The sequence below is a fragment of the Rousettus aegyptiacus genome, unplaced genomic scaffold (assembly GCF_014176215.1).
Source record: "Rousettus aegyptiacus isolate mRouAeg1 unplaced genomic scaffold, mRouAeg1.p scaffold_m13_p_15, whole genome shotgun sequence".
Taxonomy (NCBI): domain Eukaryota; kingdom Metazoa; phylum Chordata; class Mammalia; order Chiroptera; family Pteropodidae; genus Rousettus; species Rousettus aegyptiacus.
In genome coordinates, this window is record NW_023416290.1 from 47258183 (window position 1) to 47278966 (window position 20784).

At 42.2% G+C, this 20784-nt stretch overlaps 1 protein-coding gene across 5 annotated transcripts in view; it reads right to left on the reverse strand.

Annotated features, from left to right (window-relative positions):
- SAMD12 (sterile alpha motif domain containing 12) overlaps positions 1-20784 on the reverse strand; it is a 343905-nt gene that overhangs the window by 292158 nt on the left and 30963 nt on the right. For all 5 annotated transcript variants that reach the window (XM_036232982.1, XM_036232981.1, XM_036232983.1 and 2 more), the window contains exon 2: positions 16253-16431. In XM_036232982.1, the coding sequence (XP_036088875.1) occupies positions 16253-16431 (179 nt within the window). The remainder of the gene's footprint in view (positions 1-16252; positions 16432-20784) is intronic.

Sequence of the window (20784 nt, forward strand, 5' to 3'; positions counted from 1 at the left end):
AATTCTTATTTTAGGGCTTAAACCTATAGCATTACTACAAACCACTATTTTATATGACAGGTCCCAAGATATGAATCCTAAAATCGACAGTACCAAAAAATCTTGGTCAAACACAAAAAGATTGAATCATCTTTCTATTCTTGTTATGGAAAACAATACAAAATCAATGAGCAAACAGGTAAAATTTAAAGGAGAAAGAGTATTACAGTGGGACACCCATCAGTAATTATTTTCCTGGATTTTGTGATGCCTGTGATACCTGTCAGCTTTTTCGGATTTGTAATTCTTGTAACTTATTATTCTAAAATAGTACTCATACTACACTAATTTTTGTATTGAAAGTATTGTAGCAAAAATTCCAAAATTACCTACGCATCAGACCCCATGAAACTTGCATCTACCTCAGAGACAAAAACACAAACAGAAACAGCTAGAGTAAAAATGAAATTATAAAACCACATTTAATTAAGTTATGCTTTGGGGCCAATATTAAGATAATTTAAACTTTTGGCAATGCATAGCAAATAAGTTCTATGGTAAGAACAAATTTTTAAGAAAAGCAAATTTCTGTATTTTGGGTTATATCTGTATTGTTCCTGTGTAGGGTTAACTTAAAAGAGGAATTAAAACCATTTATAAATATCTCACGCGTTAACTCAGAGGCTATAGCTGTTACCTTAAAACTGCCTTCTTTGATAAAAGAAGCCAAATGTTAGATTACAAACTCTCAACCTGACTGGAAGTAAAAGATATTAATATATTAAAGTTTATGGTTCATGGGACTATCTGATCAATAAATTTTGTTCAGTCAGAAAGCTATAAAATATTAAGAATTCCTACTTTGTCTACAGATACAGAAATTGATATTCAGTAATCAAGTATGAAAGAAAACAACCTAGAAAAGTAACATCAATCAAATAATGTAGGTGTGCAGCATTTCTAAGAAGAAATGCCTTCCTCGAGAATTACAAGATGGTTGAGAATTGGGCTTGACCATCACCTAATACGATGCACATCAGTTTTTTTTCCTCCTTGATTTCTATGCTAAAGAAGCGAGGTAGCAATTCCTCGATTATGTTTCTTTAAATGTGGCCCTTTGACCTAACTGTAGCGGATCCAGGTGGAATTGTCCACCAGACAGAAGAAAATGAAGGAGGTGGCCTCAGGAAAGAAGTTGGGCCTGGAGATAAGAATTTGGTGGTCATCTGTATGGACACTGCCTAAGAAAGACCAGAAAAGGGTTCACGACCCACTTGGAAATCACCAATTTGGGGATTAACAAGAGAGGAAATAAGGAAAAAGAGAGGCCGAAAGTCAAGTAATGAAAGTATTTTACAGACCAAGAGATGAGTGCACATCCATACTCAAAAAAGGAATTGATCGGCTGTGTAAAACACTGCAGAGAAGTGACAAGAATGAGCACTGAAGAAAGTGACACAAAGGTGGAAAAAGATAACCGATTGTTGACTTTAGAAACTGTATTTTCGGCAATACAGCCACAGATCCAATCGCGAGAGATTAGAGTAAGTGTAGATGGTGTGATAACTACAAGGAGTGTATACAAATTATTCCTTGGAGATATTTAAGACTAAAAGTACAGAGTAAAAAAATTAATCTTGAGGGTCGAAGGAGAGGGATTTCTTTTGTTCCTTTTGATGCTGCCCTGTGGCGTAACTGCAGTGGATCCGAGTGGAACCGTCCGCCAGGCAGCGGAAGGCGAAGGCGGCCTCAGGAGACAAGTCTGCAGACGGCGCCAAGGAGGGAAGAGGTAGGAAAGACCAAAAAGGGGCTAGTGACAGTTTTGAAAATCACTCTATTTCAGGAATGAAGTTTAAAAGTAAAAATTAAAAAGACTGTTGTAATTGTGGCTGTCTTAAAGATAGAAGACACCTGTACATATGCTTAGTCAGTAACATTTTATAGGAAGAGAACACACACACAAAAACAACAACAACAACAACAACAACAAAGGGAGCCAGACACTTCCAGAAAACGTAAGAGAGGATGAGTTTAAAAGTGAGCAGACTTTCTTAACTTTGGTGGTGGGTTCACCAGTCAACCAGTCATACGTACATGTTTTGTTATTATATATGTATCAAATATTACGTTTATTTTTAAAAAGAGTGAAAGTGAGTGGAAATCCATGCATGAGCCTGGGAATCATTTTTAACAGGAGCCAGAGTTGCAATTCCCTTGTCATTCCACTTAGCAGTAGCCATCACGAGCTGCACGCTGGGCATAAAGCTAAAGGCCACTGCCTGCTCTGCCCTGAGTGACGTCTATAAGGAGAACTTATCCAGGAGGAAGGTGGAGAAACCCTTAAAATGCTGAAAATAACACAACACAACTTGAATTTTATCATATTTTCTTTCCTGAATTGAAGAAAACCTAAGAAATAATCTATGAACGAAGACAGTTTCTTCTTCATTCTGGATAAAGTACTGAATAAAGTCCCTAGGAAGAAAAGCCAGGATGGAGTACTAAACAGAGAGCAAAAAACCTGACTCCTATTTGCATCTCTAGTTTATTTCTTACAGCCTTCTGCAAGTCACTTCACTTCTTTGCCCATCGATTTTCTCACCAGTAAAATGAGAAGGTTAGATTAGATGATTCCTAATGTAATCATTCCTTTCCCTCATGTTCTGAGTTTTTATCAAGGCACACAAACCTTGTGCTTCCCGAGACAGCGGCAAATCACAACACTCACGGAGCCACCCTCAACAAAATGGTGGAGCTGGCTAGAAGCTTCCAGAACTCTCGGAAGTACACTACTCAGCACTGCTGTAAATAACATTATTGTGCTGAAGCCCAGATGTTGCCAATAAATATTAGCCAAGTAAGCCCGAGGAGAGAAAGCGGTCACTCAAGGAGAAGCACTCGTGTCTCAGAAAGTCTGTATGTAAATGGTCAGAGATGCAGCCCAGATTTGCATTCGGGAGGGCAAAATAGGTCAGCTTCTACAAAACAGAATAATTGCTTAAGCAGATTAAATTACACACACACACATACACACACACACACGACACTAGAAAAACAACATTAATCTCTAAGTTTTTAGATCAGTTACAAGCGCTGAGCACTCAGTGATACATTCGAGAAAAAAAGCAAGAGTCACATGAAAGTTAAATCACCACATTGAAATGAGATGGAAACGGCAGCTAACTGCTGTCAATTATACACCAACAGAAAATGGGACAGGAGGGACATGCAAGCCCTGGAATGTCCTGACACTGAACGATCGCTAAAACCAAGGAGAAAAGCTCTGAAATCTTCAACAGTGATTTGATTTCAGTATGGTAGTTCAGAGCAGAAAGAGCGCTGATAGTCTCCATCTGTGAACAAGGAAGTCACAGGCAATGCTGACTGCAGAGTAGCAGTTCAGTGAACCCATCCTTGCCAGGGGTTGCACATGGCCTGAGGTTCAGCAAGATGCCTGCCTATAAACAGCTTAAGTTTTGAGCAAGCATTACTGCACCGTTTCCAGATGCCTGGATTAAGCGCGTTAGGCAAGGCTTATACCGCAGTAACATTTCTGAACACCTTAAAAACGGAAAATCAAATCAGTAAAAAACAAAAAAACAACACAAAAAAAGCCCTCAAAGACAATGAAAGTTTATTTCTTACTTATACAAAGTCTATGATCAGTCAGCTCCCGGGCAGCCGTCCTCCACGTGGTGACTCAGTAATCAAAGTTCCTTTGACCTGGTGCATTGCCACCTGAATCGCCCCCGGACTCCCCAAAAGGAAAGAGGGAGCTGGAAGCCTGCCCCACGGCTTTCGCTGCCCTAGCCTGTCAGGGCAGCCGCTTTCTTTCCCAGGCCACTGTGTAGAACCAGCGATTCTGGGAGACTGGGAAGTGCATCGTCCCATGAGCCCAAGAGCAGAGGAGGTGGGTACTGCTGAACGCAAGTGGCTTCTACCAAGACAGCCCTGGTGAAAAGCACATCCACCCTCACATCCCTACAGCAGCTTAATAAGCCTTAGAGCCTAAAAGCGGCGTCAGCTGTGCATCCCACCAACCCTACTCTTTTCACCTGATGAATAAATCAGTTAGCAGCAGGGAACCACGGCGGTGGCTGCGGCATGGGGCGGGGTGTCGAAAATTAGGCTGGAATGAAAAAGGTGAGGATGAACTATTTCTAGCTAAGTGTTTTCATGCTGTGTCATTACCCTCCATGCTGAACGGTCTATCCTGAGGCTTATCGAAGTCCAACGATGGCAAGGCAAGGCTAGCGAGAATCATCCAAGGAGCGGCGGCAGAGGCATGGAGACCAAAGGACACCAGCTCCTAGGGGTAAGAACCCGCGGAAAATCCCTTGGCTTCTACATACCTTGTCTCTATCTGTCTGTCTGTCTGTCTGTCTGTCTGTCTGTCTCTCTCTCTCTCTCTCTCTCTCTCTCTCTCTCACACACACACACACACACACACACACACACGCTGTGTGACCTCTAATATGGATTAGAGGTCACACAGCGTGTGTGTGTGTGACCTCCCCTGGAAACCTAGATTCACAAGTCTAATGGCCTACTTGACATCTCACCTTGGTCACAACTCTGAAACCACAAAGTTAACATGATCATGAAACTGCTGACATCACCCCAAAGCTTCCCGTAGTAACACCCGCCGTTGCCAGTTCTCTCCATCTCACTAAATAACACCAACATCCAGTTAGCTGCTTACACCAGAAACACAGGAGTCATTCCTTGATTCCTCTTTGCCTCATGGGTATTACCTAATTGTGTCTGACCAAGTCTATCTTTAAAATAAGATTCAAATTTGCCCTCTTCTGTCATTTCTTTTAATTCCACCCTTGCCCAGAGCATCATGATTTCTACGCTCCATAAACTCCACAGCCCCTTTCTGGTCTCCCCACTCCTACTCTTGCCAGTTGCTAATCAACTCTGAGGAGCAGCTGGAGGCCTCTCTTCGTAGGTCCTTCCTGTATCTAAACCCCTTCATTACTTTTTCACTGCGCTAAGAATAAAATTCAGACAAAACCACACACGATCTCCCCAATATCACTGAGAGCCGTTCATCACCTACCAAACCGGTCGTCTTTCTCTCCCTAAGCGGCACATAGTCTTCACTACAGCAGGGTCTCTGCACAAGCTGACCCAGGTCCGTGAAGTCTTTCTGCGCTCGTCTTTTGACATGGCTGCATTTCTAACATTTAGGTTTCATTTTATTTTCTATCTCAGCTTCTCAGACCTCAGTTAGTTTCCTTCCAAATAGATTTTAGAATTTGCCTCATAGTACATGCTTGAGATCCAGTTTCCACTTATGTCTTACTCGATATAGTATCACCAGGGAAGGGTGACAGATATTTTGAATCTAGAATGATATGTGCACCATTAAAGAGGTAAGAGCCATTGTCGCAAAATAAAAGAGGGTTAACTATATCTTTTATACATACAATGGCAGGGTCCTAGACAACAAGGGCCACAAACTAAACTGCCTATAGAAACTGAGCAGGAAACAATGAGTAAGAGCCAGGCACAGACAAACCGAGCTAAAAAGACTGCTCATTTAAAAGGGCAGCTGCTGACAAGTCCAGCTGGTACAAATTTAGGCTTACCATTGCCAGATTTTTAAAATTTTTCGAGAGAAGCGGGAAATTTTTAAATGAAAAATTTGAGGTTTCTTTTTTTTCTTTCCCACTGTGGAAGAATAATTTAAACTTTGTTTGTGTTGAGCAAGCAAAACTTGCTGGTGCCCCAGTGTGGGTGCAGGCAGCCAATATGAAACCTCTGCTAAAACAAACCAACCAAAATTCTCTTACCCATCTTGTTAAAATGTTTTCTGAGGATGATGATGGTATTGAGAATAACCATAGTAGCAAACTTACATTGTGCTTACTATATGCCAGGAGCTGTTTCAAGCACTTCATTGATCTGTACCCCAATGATCCCAATGACACCAGTGAAGTAGATACTGTGATTATACCTGCTGCACTGAGGAAGATACTGAGGCAGAGAGAGGTCAAGAAATTAGCCCCAGGTGATACGGCTAGTAAGTAGCAGAGCAGGGGTCAGATGCCAGGTCCTTTCTCTATGGAATCTGAAGGTAGATCGAAATAGTGAAATCATGTGTCCTTTATAAAAATGTTCTGCTTGATAACAAATCCAAGTTCTGATATTTCCCTCTCTTCCTTTTGTTATAGTTTTGGCCTTCTACGCCCCTCCTAAGAGGTTACTACTACCCGGGAATGTATGCGGTTAACCCTTTATTGTCTATTTAGTGCAACATGCCCCAAAATTCTGATATCAGATTTCCCCCCCAAAAAAACAGATTACACAATGTGCAACTTAGACACGTGAACATTGAGACGTTAAACTGTGTAATTACATAAAGCACTGAGGTTCAGCTTCGGTTGTGGCATTTAGCTAACAATCTGCTATTAGGATTTGGCTTCGGGCTTGGTTTTTAGCAGGCCAAGTAGCCAAATGTTATTTTGACTATATTTTTGGCAATCTTGAACATGTGTGCAATTAATGATTATTTGAGCACACAGGTTATTTACATATCTTATCGTCGTGGCACTATTAGTAACACAAATAGGGATGTTCTTTAGGTTTACTGTTGCTACATGAAAATTCCCTTTCCAAGAAAAATAAGTGTTCTAGACGCAACTTAGAGAATGATATTCTCCTGGTTTGCTTTAAATATTAAGTCTATTGGGCAGATGAAGATTAAATGTGTACTGATTATGATAAGAATTCATTTAAACAAAGAGTTGAGTTCCCACAAGGTACCAGGCATGGTAATGAGTCTCAGTGATATATCACCAAACAAAATAGGTCCCTGCCCTTATTGAGTTTATACTCTAGTGGATGATGACACGGAATAATAAACATGAAAAGGATATGCTGTTTTAGAAAGTGATTATTTTGTGTGGGGGGGGGGGCAGGTTGGAGGAGAAATAACAGAAAAGAGCCCAGGGATCAAAGGCATCGGGGAAGATGTCATTATTTAAAATAGAATAGCCTTTGTAAGCCTCACTGGAGCAAAGATGTGAAGGGGACCGAGAATGCCGTGAGCATCCTGGGGAAACGGAATTGCAGGCAGAGGGAACAGCCAGTTCAAAGGCTCTGAGGTGGGAAGATGCCTAGTTTAAGCCAGGCGCAGCCTGAGCATGAAAGAGGGTAGCAGGTGACATGAGTGACTTGCCAGGGGACAGATCATGCAGAGGCCGGCAGGGCACTGGAAGGATTTTGGCTTTTAATCTGAGGAAAATGGAAGGGATCAGAGGAGTCTGAGCAGAGGAACAGGATCTGACTTGCACGTTAATACGATCATTTTGGCTGCCAAATTGGGAATCATGTTTTACGGTGAATATTGTGAAAACATTGCTTAAAAAGGAAAACCACAAGAGACAGCAATGAAATTCTGCTTGATTTTGAGATTTTTTTTAAAAAGCATCTTCTTCATGTACAGCCTAAAGCTGTAGCTTATGGAACAGTTTCAATAACATTTCCTTATGACTTTGGAACCAAGATGGCAAGTCCAAGAGTTGAAGTCTTTATTTCAGTCAGTTATTAGAGAAGAGAAAAGCTTAATAACTTGGAGGAATACCACCATTAGCATGACCCTGTAGTGTCAGAGCTTGACAAAAAACATCTGCTGCTCCTTCGCTGACCTCAGTTGAAAGAGACCATGTTTTCAATATCATATACATATAATGTAAACACCACAGAAACTGACAGCTCTAAAAAATGATTACCATTGCACTATAATGCCAATTAAAAAAAATCTGCTTTGTGTAATTTTAAGGAAGTTGTAATAAATAGGCATTCTTATTAATATCACAGGTATATTCTTGTAGGCCAGACATTCATTCTATGATGGTGATACTCATCTCTAGCCTAACAGTGATTTAATACTCAGCCACTGGGCCAAAACACTTATTTGGTTCATGTTATAAACTGTTTGTGTCTCCCACAAATTCATGTTGAAGTTCTAATGCCCCGATGTGACCATATTTGGAGGTAGGGCCTTTAGGAGATGATTAGGGTTAGATGAAGTCACGGGAGAGTCCCATGATGGGGTCACTGCCATGAGGAAGAGAGTCCAGAGCTCTCTCTCCCCCCACTATGTGAGGACACAGCCAGAAGGCCACCACCTGCAGTAAGAGGGCCTGCACCAGGAACTAAACAGGCTGGCACCTTGATCTGGGACTTCCCGGCCCCTAGAACTGTGAGAAATACATGTCTATCATTTAAGCCACTAGTCTATGACATTTTCTTACAGCAGCCTAAGCTGATGATGAGAGTGTACATCTAAGGTTATGTATGAAAGCAATGTTTAAAAGCTATTTCTAATTCATACAGCCCTAGAAATAATGTTTCAAGTGTTGCTTATTACTGGGTGGTCTGATGTCAATACAAGTCAGGAGTCCCTACCCATTTAAGGAACTGCTGCTGCTTCCCATTTCCTTCAAGTTTTGACTTCAAGGAGATGGAGTAGACATCAGAGGAATCAGCTGATGCTTCCACTGAGGACCCTAAAGAAGTCTTGGGTGGGGGCAAGGGAACTTTGCCATCTGAAATCTTAACCAACCCTGGAGGTAGCCGAGAGATCACCAGGTCCTGATGAGGACGTTGAAGCCTCTTGAGGTGAATTTCGAAACGCCTACCAGACTGCACATAGGCATTTGCCTAGTCTAAGGGACAACCTAGACCTTCTGAGGATGTAGGGAGATAGATTGGGTATGGAAGGGTTCCTGCTCGTCCTGTGGATAATGTCCCACTGTGCACCCACCACCCAGAAAAGCATTGCCCTGACATGGTCAAACATTCTAAGATTTATCTTTCTGCTCACTTGTAGAGAGGCTGAAGATAATGAAATAACTGAGGTAAAAAAGAGGAAGACCCAGAGGCAAGGACTTGTGTGTCACATGAACTGACGTCATTCATCACAAATGTAATCTTTATTACAAACTGGACACTGTAGCAGGCACTGATGTTATACTGGGAACAAGACAGTCAAAAACTGCTCTCAAGGAGTTTAAATTCTTATGTAGAAACAAAAGAAACAAGATGATTTCAGAGAGGAATAAGCTGAAGGACACCAGAGAGATGTCAGAGAGTGTAACTGGGGGACTAATTAAGTTGGGGCGGGGGGGTCAAGCCTCTCTGGAGCAGCACATTTGAGCTAGGACCTAAATGACAAGGACCTCATCATGCAATGATCGAGGGGAAAAACATTATAGGTAGAAGGGGTGGCAAGTACCAATGCTGTCAAGAATGACCTTGGTATAGTCAAGAAACAGAAAGGCAGATATGCTATGAGGTGAAGGGCAGTTAGGGACCCACGTGTCTTAGGTTCTTATCAATCGTGATAACAATCCAGATTTTCACTTTAAATGCTTTGAAAAACCATCAAGGATGCTAAACATGTGTGTGGCATCTTCTTACTCAAGGCTGCTGTGTGGAACACAGGTCACAGGAGGGCGTGCGTGAAGTGGAGCTTAAGAGGCTACTGATGAGGTCCACGGGAGAAGAGATGACGAGGTGCGCCCACGTGATGGCTCTGGAGGTGGAACTGGCGCGGACTCCTTGCGTAGGATGAACAAACATGATGTGCTGATGAACAATCCACCAGCAGGACTGCCTATGCCACCCGTATTTTTTTACATGATGGAATACTCTCTTTTTCCAATTCAATCATCATTACAAAATCTTTTTCTCAATGTATGAGTGACAAGTTTTAAAGGATTTGTTACCAATTACCACGTTGTTTTTTTTTTTCTTTACAACCGTAAACTTTTGGCAACTTCTATCCAAATAGAACATAAGCTTTGGGCATTCGTATATTTACAGAGAAGAAAAGAGAAAGTAGGGTGTTCCCTTACAATGATTTAAAACACCCTGTCTGCCTCCAACCCCTCCTCACAGTTCGACACAATGTCGGGTATGCAGTGTTTAAAGCTCAGCTGTCCAGCACCTCCCAGCAGCCGAGGCACAGCCAAGGTGACAAGGAGCAGTGAAGACATGCAGACATGCCTCTAACCACGGATCCACCGCTTGCTATCCCAATGAAATGCAAGCACTTCCTTCAGGTCGTGTGAGGATAGCAATGCCCACTAATGTCCAGACCCATTTATTATCTGGCTCTTTATAGTAAAACTTTGCAAACTCCTATTCCAAATGGTCACCTGAGTCCGAGTTTTCATATTTTGACAGCAACTACCATGTAGGATATAAGAGAAAGCAAAGCACAGATTTACTTGAAGACCTTGCTAAACAATATGTTTTATAAAGAAGAGCGTTTAGCATGTGTGTGTAGCGAGAAAGGGGAAGCTGTATATGCTTTGAGATGATGTGTTAGTTTAATTAGAGCCCTTACTGGCAACTGTCATCACCCTCTAGCTATGGGTACAGAACCTCTGCTTTCTTCCACCACTCTGCTCTCTGCTACTCTGCCTTGTGCTTCTGTGAGAGTCCACCTTGATTTCCTTGACTTCTCACTTGGCCGGGTTGACCAGGGTTCTTACCTACCTGTAGGTTTTTTTCAATGTCACCGATGAAAGACCAGGAGTCTTTTCATCACAACTACAGAATAAGCTCACTGCTGTCACGTTTATTTCTTACATGCACTCCTGAAACATCTCAATCAACTCTGACTGTTATGATTCTTTAACTGCTGCCATATGGTTGAAAGGTTTACATATTGATTTTTAGAGTTTCAGACTAGAAAAGCAAAGCATTTGGGCAAAGTGCTACTAGACAAGTCATCCCTAAAACTCGAATGCCTCATCTTCTGGAGGCCTGCCTTTGCTGTGCCAAAACTGTTGACGGATCTGTAACTGGGCTCTCACCCATGCGCTGTGAGTGGCTCCATTTCTCCCAAACGCCACCTTCCATTTTGAGTCCTCGAATGGAATACACTACAGTCTTAGTACTCCAGAAAAGTAACATCAATCCAATGTTACTCCAAGCACTTGTTTGGTGCAGATTTCTCAGAATAGAACGGAAAGCATTGGCCATGTATTAAAATAACTATAGTTTATGCTAGACCGGGCCACTGCTGGCCTCAAGATCTGGGAGAAGCCATTTTGAATAAGAATCTCATCTTAGTCTCAGTTTTCTTACCTATAAATTAAATTAGGTGGTCAGAAGAACCTGAAGGTTCCTTTCTTTGTTGACTAGACCACTAAACTGTGGCTCAAAATATACTCTATTGTAACACTTTTCAGAGCTCAACTCTTTAATAATAAATGCTTACCTTTCCAAATATGGGTTTACTGTAGTTTCTTCTGAGATTTTCCCAAGTGCCCAGTGTATATATACAGGGCCCTGGAACTCACACGGCATGACGTCATTCTGTCTTGTTTCTCTTGTCCTGACCCTTCTGACAATTCTTAAAGTGTGTGCTCATTATGTTTCCCATGCATTATGTCCTTTCATATCGTTGGTGACATTATATTGGGTTGGCAGCTTCTTTTGGAGACACTCTTGCTCCCTGAGCCAAGAAGCACTGATAGCCAAGAATTAGATCATTCTATCCCCAAATTGCCACAGACCTTCTCAGAGGCAGCTGAGCAATGTAATTTGATCAAGGTTAAGTACAATCCACCCTTCGTCTTTTAACCCAAGTCAAAATTCTTTTAGCTTTCTGTTTAAATCCCAGATTAATGCTTCCTGCTCACTGTTACTAAGGTCTACCAGCTGCCCTCCAGTCAACTCTCATTTATCCGCCTGTGGCTTATCCAAAGCACCAGCCTCTCCCCTCCTCCTGCCTCCAGCACCAAGTTCCAGGCCAGCTCTTTTAACTCTGTGCCAAAGAAATACAAACTAAATCTAATATTAGCCTAATGAGAAAAGGCTATCTGCTGCCAAAGATTCGCATAATGCATCCCAAAGCCAAATGCAGGCAATTATTCACTGTTTTAGATGCTGGCATGGCTTCTTCATTATATAATCCAGCAATCAAGATTTTCTGTGTTTCTCTCTGAGGTAGAAGACTACACGCAGTGTTCTAACCTTTTCTTCTGCCTTGTTGGCCAGATTCTCAGTATAACAGATTATATTTTCTTTTCAAATAAATAAATCATTTGTACATTTAATGTTGAGAGAATTAAAAAAAAAAAACTTGGATTTATTATTACTAAGAGTTGAAATCCACTTTCCTCTAGTTGTTAGCCCAAAACTAAGCGAGTCATCTGAATTCTTTGTTTTCTCAGCTGTTAAATGGAGATACAAATTTTAAAAATAATAGGTATAGGGAAGTCATGCATATAAAGGAGATATGCAAAAAGCCACCCTCAAGAAGCTACCAAGACTCTTGATTATCACTCTGACTAACCACTTTACAGGCTCTGGTGAATGAGCATTACTATCAAGGAAAAATAAAGATTAACCTTATGAAACCCTTATTTTACAGATAAAAACATGGAAAGGACTAGTTTCCTTATGAGCACCTAGGAAATCAAGAGTTTCTAAGACACTTGTGAGACCACATCCCAGGATTCCAAATGGGGAGCATCAGAATACTTCCTGCTGATAGGCTGATCTTAATTCCACAGCCGGAGTTGCCACGGAAACTCAAATTCCAACCATTAGAGCATTTAAAAATATCACTTCCAAAGCAGGTTCCTATTTTGACATTTTTCTAATGACTGAAGCACATGTCCTCCAAGAGATAGAACATCAAATTGAAGCATAATGTGACACCTGGTCAAAGGTGTTACCTCTCAAAATGTTCAGGAAGGGACAAACACAGAGCACCTCATCCGTGCGTGCTCCTGCAGCACGGAGACTAAAAAAGTGCCTCATCAAATGGTCTCCACAACCACACGCAGTCCCCAAGATAATTCTCTCCCTTGGTTAGTAACTTACCAGCAAGAATTAGAAGCCATGGGAGGAAATACAGAAGTCATAGTTGAGCATATAGAATTAATAGGGTACTCTGAAAAAAGGCTTTAAATACGCTTAAACGAATGCATGTTTAAAAAAAAAAAAAAAACAGTTCAAAAAAGAAATGGAGGACATAGAAAGTTTTTTCCCCATAATCTCAACTCCAGATATAAACTCTTGCTCAAGTTGGGGAGTAAACTCTTCCTGACTCGGTGATGCCTTTATACAGAGAAAGACATTTTGACATAAATGGGAACGTGCTATACACACTGTGTGGTAACCTGGCCTTCTCTTCCCCTCCCCACTTGAAAATACTATCACACTCATTTTACCATTGTTGTAGACTGAATGTTGGTGTCCCCTATGATCCATATGTTGAAACCTAACCCCCAATGTGATGGTCTTAGGAGGTAGGGTCACTGGTAGGTGCTTAGGTAATGAGGAGCCCTCATAAATGGGATTTGTGTCCTTACGAAAGAGACCCCAGAGAGCTCTCTTGTCCCTTTCCACCACGTGAGGACACAAAGGTATGATGGCCATCTACGAACCAGGAAGCGAGCCCTCATCAGACATTGAATCAGGCTGCGCCTCGTTCTGAAACTTCCCACCCTCCAGAACTGTAAGAAATAAATTTATATTGTTTCTAAGACATCCAGTTTATGGTATTATGTCACAGCAGCCCAAACAGACTAAGATAAATACACTCAGGTCTCCCTCAACCTTATAAAGGGAAAATTCCATTCTACTACATGAATACACACTGTTTCTTTAGCCAGTGTCCCATGAATGGACATGTACGCTGTTCCCAATGTTTTCATATTATAAATGGTGCTAGAGTGACCATCCTCCTGCAGCCATCTTTGCACATCTGGATGATTATTTCTTTAGGACAAGTTCCTAGAAAGAAAATTAGTGGCTCAAAAATTACACACATACAAAATTTTGATAACTACTCTCAGACTGTCTTCTAGAAAAGCCGTACCAATTTATATCACTGCGTGGCTTTAAATGCATGCATTTCTAGCCAGAGGATTTGAAGCGGGGAGGGTAAAATCAGAGGAGGTCAAGTTACCGAAGATTCAATTATTTACCCAAGAAAAAAGATGACTCACAACTTTAATAACCCTCTCTATGCAACAGAAGAGAACACTTAAATGTGTTTGTCCATGCACAAAAGTAGTTCACATCGCCTGTGCTACAGAAGGTCAGCGGGAATCACGCCAGGGTACTCACTTCTAATACTGTCCCCGAGCAACCACTGCCATCATCCAGCCCTCCATGAAAACACGAATACTTTGTGTGAGCTTTAGGAAAGCTCCTCGTCTGTTCACTCCTACATATGATGTCAATGTGGCATCGCTCGGAAGCTCCCCCGAACTCCACTGGCTGGGAGGTCTCGTTGTAAATTATCTGAACTCGGTGAATATGGTGTTTGGCATGTGGTCCATTCCTGAGGAAATGTTCACTCTAGATGACATTCTCGGTGAAGCAGGTTTTCAGCAAAGCAAATAAAATAGTGATCTAGAGGCCAAGGCAAGTGCTACTGACGTGAAAATTTGGGATTTATTATATCACATATTTTCAATAATTCGGAATAAGATCATATCAGATGTGAATCAATCTTTTTATATAACGATCTGTTTTGAAAATAAAAGAGATAGTCTGGAAATGTTTAATTAAATTTGAATTAAAATAAAATATCAATAACTTATTTTTCCCCACTCTAGTTTTTTTAAACATTTTAAGCATCCTTTTGAAAAGATCCTACTCAAATTCTATCTTCCCAACTAAAGAAGACTTTTTTCCTTACTCATTTAATACTCCTGTGCAGCATCAGAGATTGATGATGTCAACATAGGGCTCACTTCTTTCCAACTCTTCTCACAAACCAAACTTCGATGACCATCGACCAATTTCCTGTGAGGTGCAACTGCTCTCTCCTAACATGTCTAATGCAAAATACCTGCAATAGCTTCCTTGCTAATCATCCCCTACTCTCCACTACTACTAAACACACACACACACACACACACACACACACACACACTCTCTCTCTCTCTCTCTCTCTCTCTCTCTCTCTCTCTCTCTCTCTCTCTCTCTCTCTCTCTCTCTCTCTCTCTCTTAATGTTTTTAATTGTCCACACTGAAGAAGCGACTATGGTGATTATTTAAAACTGCGGATAAAACAAAAATTCACATTTGATTTTGGAACACATTTTTTAGGGTGACGGAGACAGCAAAGTGTCTATAGGCATATCTTGTATCCTTGTGCTTCACAGATGTTGCTTTTTTTTTTTTTTTTTTTTTTAACACAAATTGAAGGCAAGATCTTCCATTAGCAAAGACTATGACTCTCTTTATGCACTAGTCTGGAGCCAAACCTGAACTATCTCTGGGGTCAGCTGGTACTTAAGGTTTCTGTTGGGTGACTGCGGTATTTGCTTTCCAAGGCATAAGCATATTCATTCACTCAAACATTTGAAAGGAATTCTTTTACAAGGAATGCACAAGGGAGAAACCAAAAACCAAGTGAAGACTAGTTCTCTCAGTTTCTAAGGAGCAAAGTAATATAAACATCAACGCTGTGCCCCAACATAAGCATCTTCACTGATTTTAGACAAAAACCCACAGAGCTTCAGTTTCTTGTTGAAAACCTTACTAATGAATCATTTATCCGCCAATTCCCAGTTTACCAAGGTGTGTTTTGTACCTACATCGAGGATAAAGGCTAATAAGAACAAAATGTTTGACTAAATGGAAGAATTATATCTTTCATTAATTAGGATCCTGTTTACTATTGTCTACTTCATACAATTGGTACAGAGACACAATAAGCCTGGACATCAAGAGTTTTTCACACAGTACCCAGAATATATGGATATATTTAATCAAATGTCAGTTATTATTGTGTTTCACAACAAAACCCCTCAATACTCATACTGCCAACCGGGCCTTTTACAAAATACTCCTACACGCACAGTATTACTTCATCCGTTCCGCCCAATGGGGAAGGCAGCTTTTACGATACCTATTCTATAGGTAAAGAAACTGAGGCTGGGGAAGTCATGTGACTTGCCCAGCATCACCAAATGATACATCTGAGCCTGGCAAACAAATCTCTCAGCTGTAAGCCCACGGTGTCCTTCTCTCCAGCCCATGCTATCCCATCCTCAGAGCCTCAGGCTGTGAGACTGACCACACTGTGTTTCGATGTCGCCCCCAAGGGGGTGCAGTCAATATGTTCACTTATTATTACCTCAAATCGAGAAGCAGAGTTCATTTAACGGAAGAAACCATGGTAATGAGTGAAAGTGCCCTCAGTCCTTCCCTGCGGTGGGAACACAGATAGCAAAGCTGCAGTTTCAGAATCTCCTGAATGCACAGGATTATCACCTACCTTAGCAGTCTCGGCTTCTGCCTGCAGGCGCTTGGGGGTTCCTTTTTGGTCAAGCACCTTCTGGAAGTTTTTGTTTTTAATGGATTGAGATTCAACCCCTTCACCTTCAATTTGTAGTTTAATGCCTTCAGCACGGGCAGGGTGATCAATACCCCGTGAATTCAAACCACAGTGGAGAGCTAGAAAAGAGAAAAAAAAAAAAAAATTACCACTCAGAAAACAAATCACATGAAGAAGGTGTCCATGGCAGACAATATTTCATCTGGCCTAAGTGGGAAGAAACGAAGCATCTGCAAGTTGAGAGGGGGTGTGCTGACCATGGGAAATAATTTGGTGAGGAAGAAATATGCCGGCATAGGAAACCCTCAGCTCTGAAGTCAGACTTCAGTGCAAACCCAGAAACCACCAGTTCCAAGTTGAGCAGGTTACTAGTCCCCACATCACAGACGAGCATACCCAATCGGGCAGCTTCATCACTGCTTCCCACACGTACAATTATCTCGGCCCCTGCAGTTCGGCGTCTATCCCTGCCTCCGTCTGGAAAAGTGCTCATTCTGGCCCCTCTCTGAATCTTCCTTATTCTTCAAGCATCCGCTGAAGTCCACCCTCTTGCATTCATTCAACAAACATTTAGCGAGCACGTACGCTATGCCATCCCCAGGTTAGATCCTGGAAATGTGGATGCAGGATGCATGACAGACGTCGCCTTCGAAGAAGTCGCAATCCGATAAAAGACGAAAGCGGTCACGATTTTAAAACAGAGTTATTAGTGCTCATGGGAGAGAGAGAAAGAGCAGAGCGAAAGGTTCCAGAAAGTCAGGCCTGGTGGCGTCTGGTTTTTCGTATCTTACTTTCCACGTCCTCTAACACAGACACTCCCACGAGTAAAATCCAAAGCCCATTTTCTGGGGATATTTAGTCATTCAACAAATACTTAATGAGCCCCTCCTATGTACCCAGTATTTAATATCAAAGAAATAGCAGGGACGGTTATGAGGACCATACATTCCACATAGATGACCCCCATGAACCACGAGGAGCGGGGTGGGGGAGCCCTGTGGTTATATATGTACAAGCAGATGGCACATGTGTGTTGAAGTTTCTGTTAGGAAATCATCTCACCTCCCCGTGACCCTAATCCTTCATACTTAAATTCCCATCCTTACTCCCTCCCCTCTGGCCTCGGAGGATTTAAGGCCAGAACCTTAAATCGCCTCCCATCTCCCTCAGGACTCAACTTCATTGGTAAATTCCTTTTACCCAACATCTTCGGTTTTCCCTTTTCTCATAGCTCTTCCCCTTCAACCAACTTGTGTGATTCTAAAAGTTCTTCCCTTCACTCTGGTCCCCACAGTGGTCAGGGCTTCCTTTCCTCTTCACCAGGCTTCTGAATGAGTATTTTACACCTGCGAGATATGGGATGGTTTCCCGGATGTAAGCCAAGGTGTCTTCACTCTCCACTCCCTCCTCAACAGGCAGCACCTGTTTCCACTATTTTCGATACGATCAACCTGCCAGTGATTCTCAAATTCCAACCTCAGTCTTGAAAATCCTCTCTCATGAGGGTCACACATGAGTAAAACTGTTACCCAACATCCCCACTTCGACATATCACTGATATCTCAAATTTAACATGTTCAAAACTGAACCTGGGTTTTTCTTTGAGAACACAGCCACCTTTTCCAGTCTCCTCCAGTTACTCACACAGAAACTCGAGTCATCCTCGACATCGCTCTCCTCCATGATTCACTACATCCCTTTCATCTCTAATCAGATCCAGTTCTCTACACCCGAAATGCTCCTCGAATCTATCCACTGCCCTCCACCCCACGCCACCCCCCACGACCCCCCTGGTCTACACTGCCCACATCCCTCATCCAGATGGCTGACTAGCCCAACTGCTCTTCTTCATTTGACCCCCAAAATCCCATTAAAAAGATGTATAAGTCGAACAATGAGAAATTTCCTAATGGCTTCATTTTACACTTAAAATATTCAAAAATCTTTAACATGGACAACAAGACCCTGTGTTATCTGCCCCTTTCTTACCTCTCCAACTCCATCTTCTGGTTATCCACCCTTCAGTATACTCTGACTCACACGTCCTTGATCATGTAAAGTCTTCTCACCTCCTGAACTCTGTACATGCTCCTTTGTCTGCAAGGTTCTCCCCCATTCTTCACCTGATTCCCACCCATCTTTCAGGTTTGGACCCAAATACCACTTTGGATTTGCCTTCTCTTAACCTCCTTCCTCATCCCCTCCCCATGTTCAGTCTGTGCCTGGAGCAGTGAGTATTCAACAAAATTTAAATGACCTTAAACTGATTGTACAAAGGTCCATATGCATGTGACTTTATAACATTTTATATGGAAAATATCTGTGAATTTCTCTTCTAGTCTCTGAGCTTCCTAAAACTAAGGACAAGCCTATTTCATGGTAAGCACTCATCATATATTATTCTGGCTCTTTCCTCAGGCTGTGTGCTGGATCTCAAACAATCTTCATGAAAAACTGGGAGACATAATTATAATCATTTCACAGATAAGGGAAATGAGGATCAAAGAGTTACAGTCACAAAAAAAAAAAAGGCATACAAGCGCCTGCCGATGGTTACAAAGATCATATCTCATTAAGGATGGAGACAATTTCACGTTTCAAGTGAACAAATCTAAAATAGATTAAATAGTAAGAAAATTTATTAGCTTTTGGAACCAGAAGCCCAGTAATGGTAAAAGTTGAGCGTCCGCTGATTTCCCAGTTCAGTGGTGTCATCAAGGACTCTGACAAGTTTTTTTTTTAATCTCTCCATTTAATCTTATCCGCAACATCGCCTTGATCCTAAACCTTGGTCCCCTCATGGCACCTGGAGCTACAAGCTTCTGGTTCTCCTCTAACAATAGAAACAGCTTGGGTGACCACAGTTCTTTTTCCTCCAAACTTTCATCTTTTCTCACTAGACCAAAGTGAATCACATGCCCATTAGAGAACTAAAATCCTGGCAGTGGAGACAGAACTACCTTTAAATCAACTGACCTTCAGCTAAAGTCAATTCTCCAGACTACATCGCCGCTACTCAATAAGACAGAGGCCAAATAAATGCTGGAGAAGCAGCTGGGATGCCCAACTCGGGCAGCGGTGGAGAACAAAACCTATAGAGCACGAGGCTAATTACTGTTACTCTCCATCAGCTCCCCCGCCTTCAGAGAACAGCCTACTTACAACAAATACTCAATTCAGTATACTAAAATCGTGATTACCAAAAAAAGGTGTGCTCTTGTAGGGAGATGGGAGATTGACATGGGATGGATTTAGACATTAATGAGGAAAAGAAAAATGAAGAGCTTTTATCCTCTCTCTGGCATGATCCCCAGTTGCCTCCTGCCTTGAGATTCATGATTTAGGAATACCGCTGAGCTGCTGGTTGCTTCCGATACACCCCCTGTTCCCCTCCCCACCAAATCAGACTCTAATGCGTCCTTCCTCCTAGAAAGAGGTTCTGCTCCACCTGAATCCTGCCTCCTTCTCCAGGGGGCTAACGCGAGTCAGCCCCGCTGTTAACTCAGAAAGCCTAAGTGGCTAGCAGAGCAAGAAGCCCCCGGCTGTGCTCCCGCCATGCACAGAATCCTGGAGCTGCTTCTCCTCAGCGCATTCGGCGTGTCTGCCCAACCGATCTGTCTGCTTCGCCTACCACAACTGCAAGCTCCTGGAGGCAGGCTCGACCCCTTATTCATCTCCGTGATTGCCAACCCCCAAGTTCAGAAGTTGGCAGAGAATAGGCATCCAAGAAACATCTGTTTACTGCTGAATGAATAAGCAATCTTTTCTCCTTCCATGAAAGAAAACTTTTCTCCGATAGTAAATACCTAGTATTCAAAAATGTAAGCTAGCCATAAATATGAGGTAGAAAATGGCATTTTGACTTTCTACACACGTAGCCGTCCTCTTCACGGAAATATTTTAACTCTCCATAGCTGTTCACTCCTTGCCTGCAAACTCAGTAGCTGATTTTAAGTTTTTGTGCCTGTGTTTATGTAAAACTGTTTCTGACAGGCTCGGCTCTGTTTTCCCTGGAATTTCGTGTCCCTAACGTTCATAAAGCAAACGACTTTCGAATAGCCTCTTACGAACTGTGACCGCCACCTCTTTGCTCATCATGGAAAAGGTGCCCCTGTTCGCTTTCTCTTTCCCACCCTCACCTCTGCTCTTGACGGTTTTCACTGAAGTTATTTACTCCGTGGAACGCGCTCGGCAGCTCAGAGGTCGGTTTCAAGACCCTCCTCCTCCTGTTTCCCTGGTCCTCCCGACCACCCACGTGCCTCGTGGATTCCTGGTTATCGAACTGACGCTGCCGGAGGTGCTGCTGCTGTCACTCCCGTGCTAATGCTGCTGACCCTATGCACTTCGAAATGAAGAGCTGAAAACCAAAACGGACTCCGCTCTTTTAAACGGGGACATTTTTCACTGCAAATGCGCATGAGCACTGCTTCGAGATGCCATTTTGCAGGCACCATCTCTTTTTCACCTGCGAA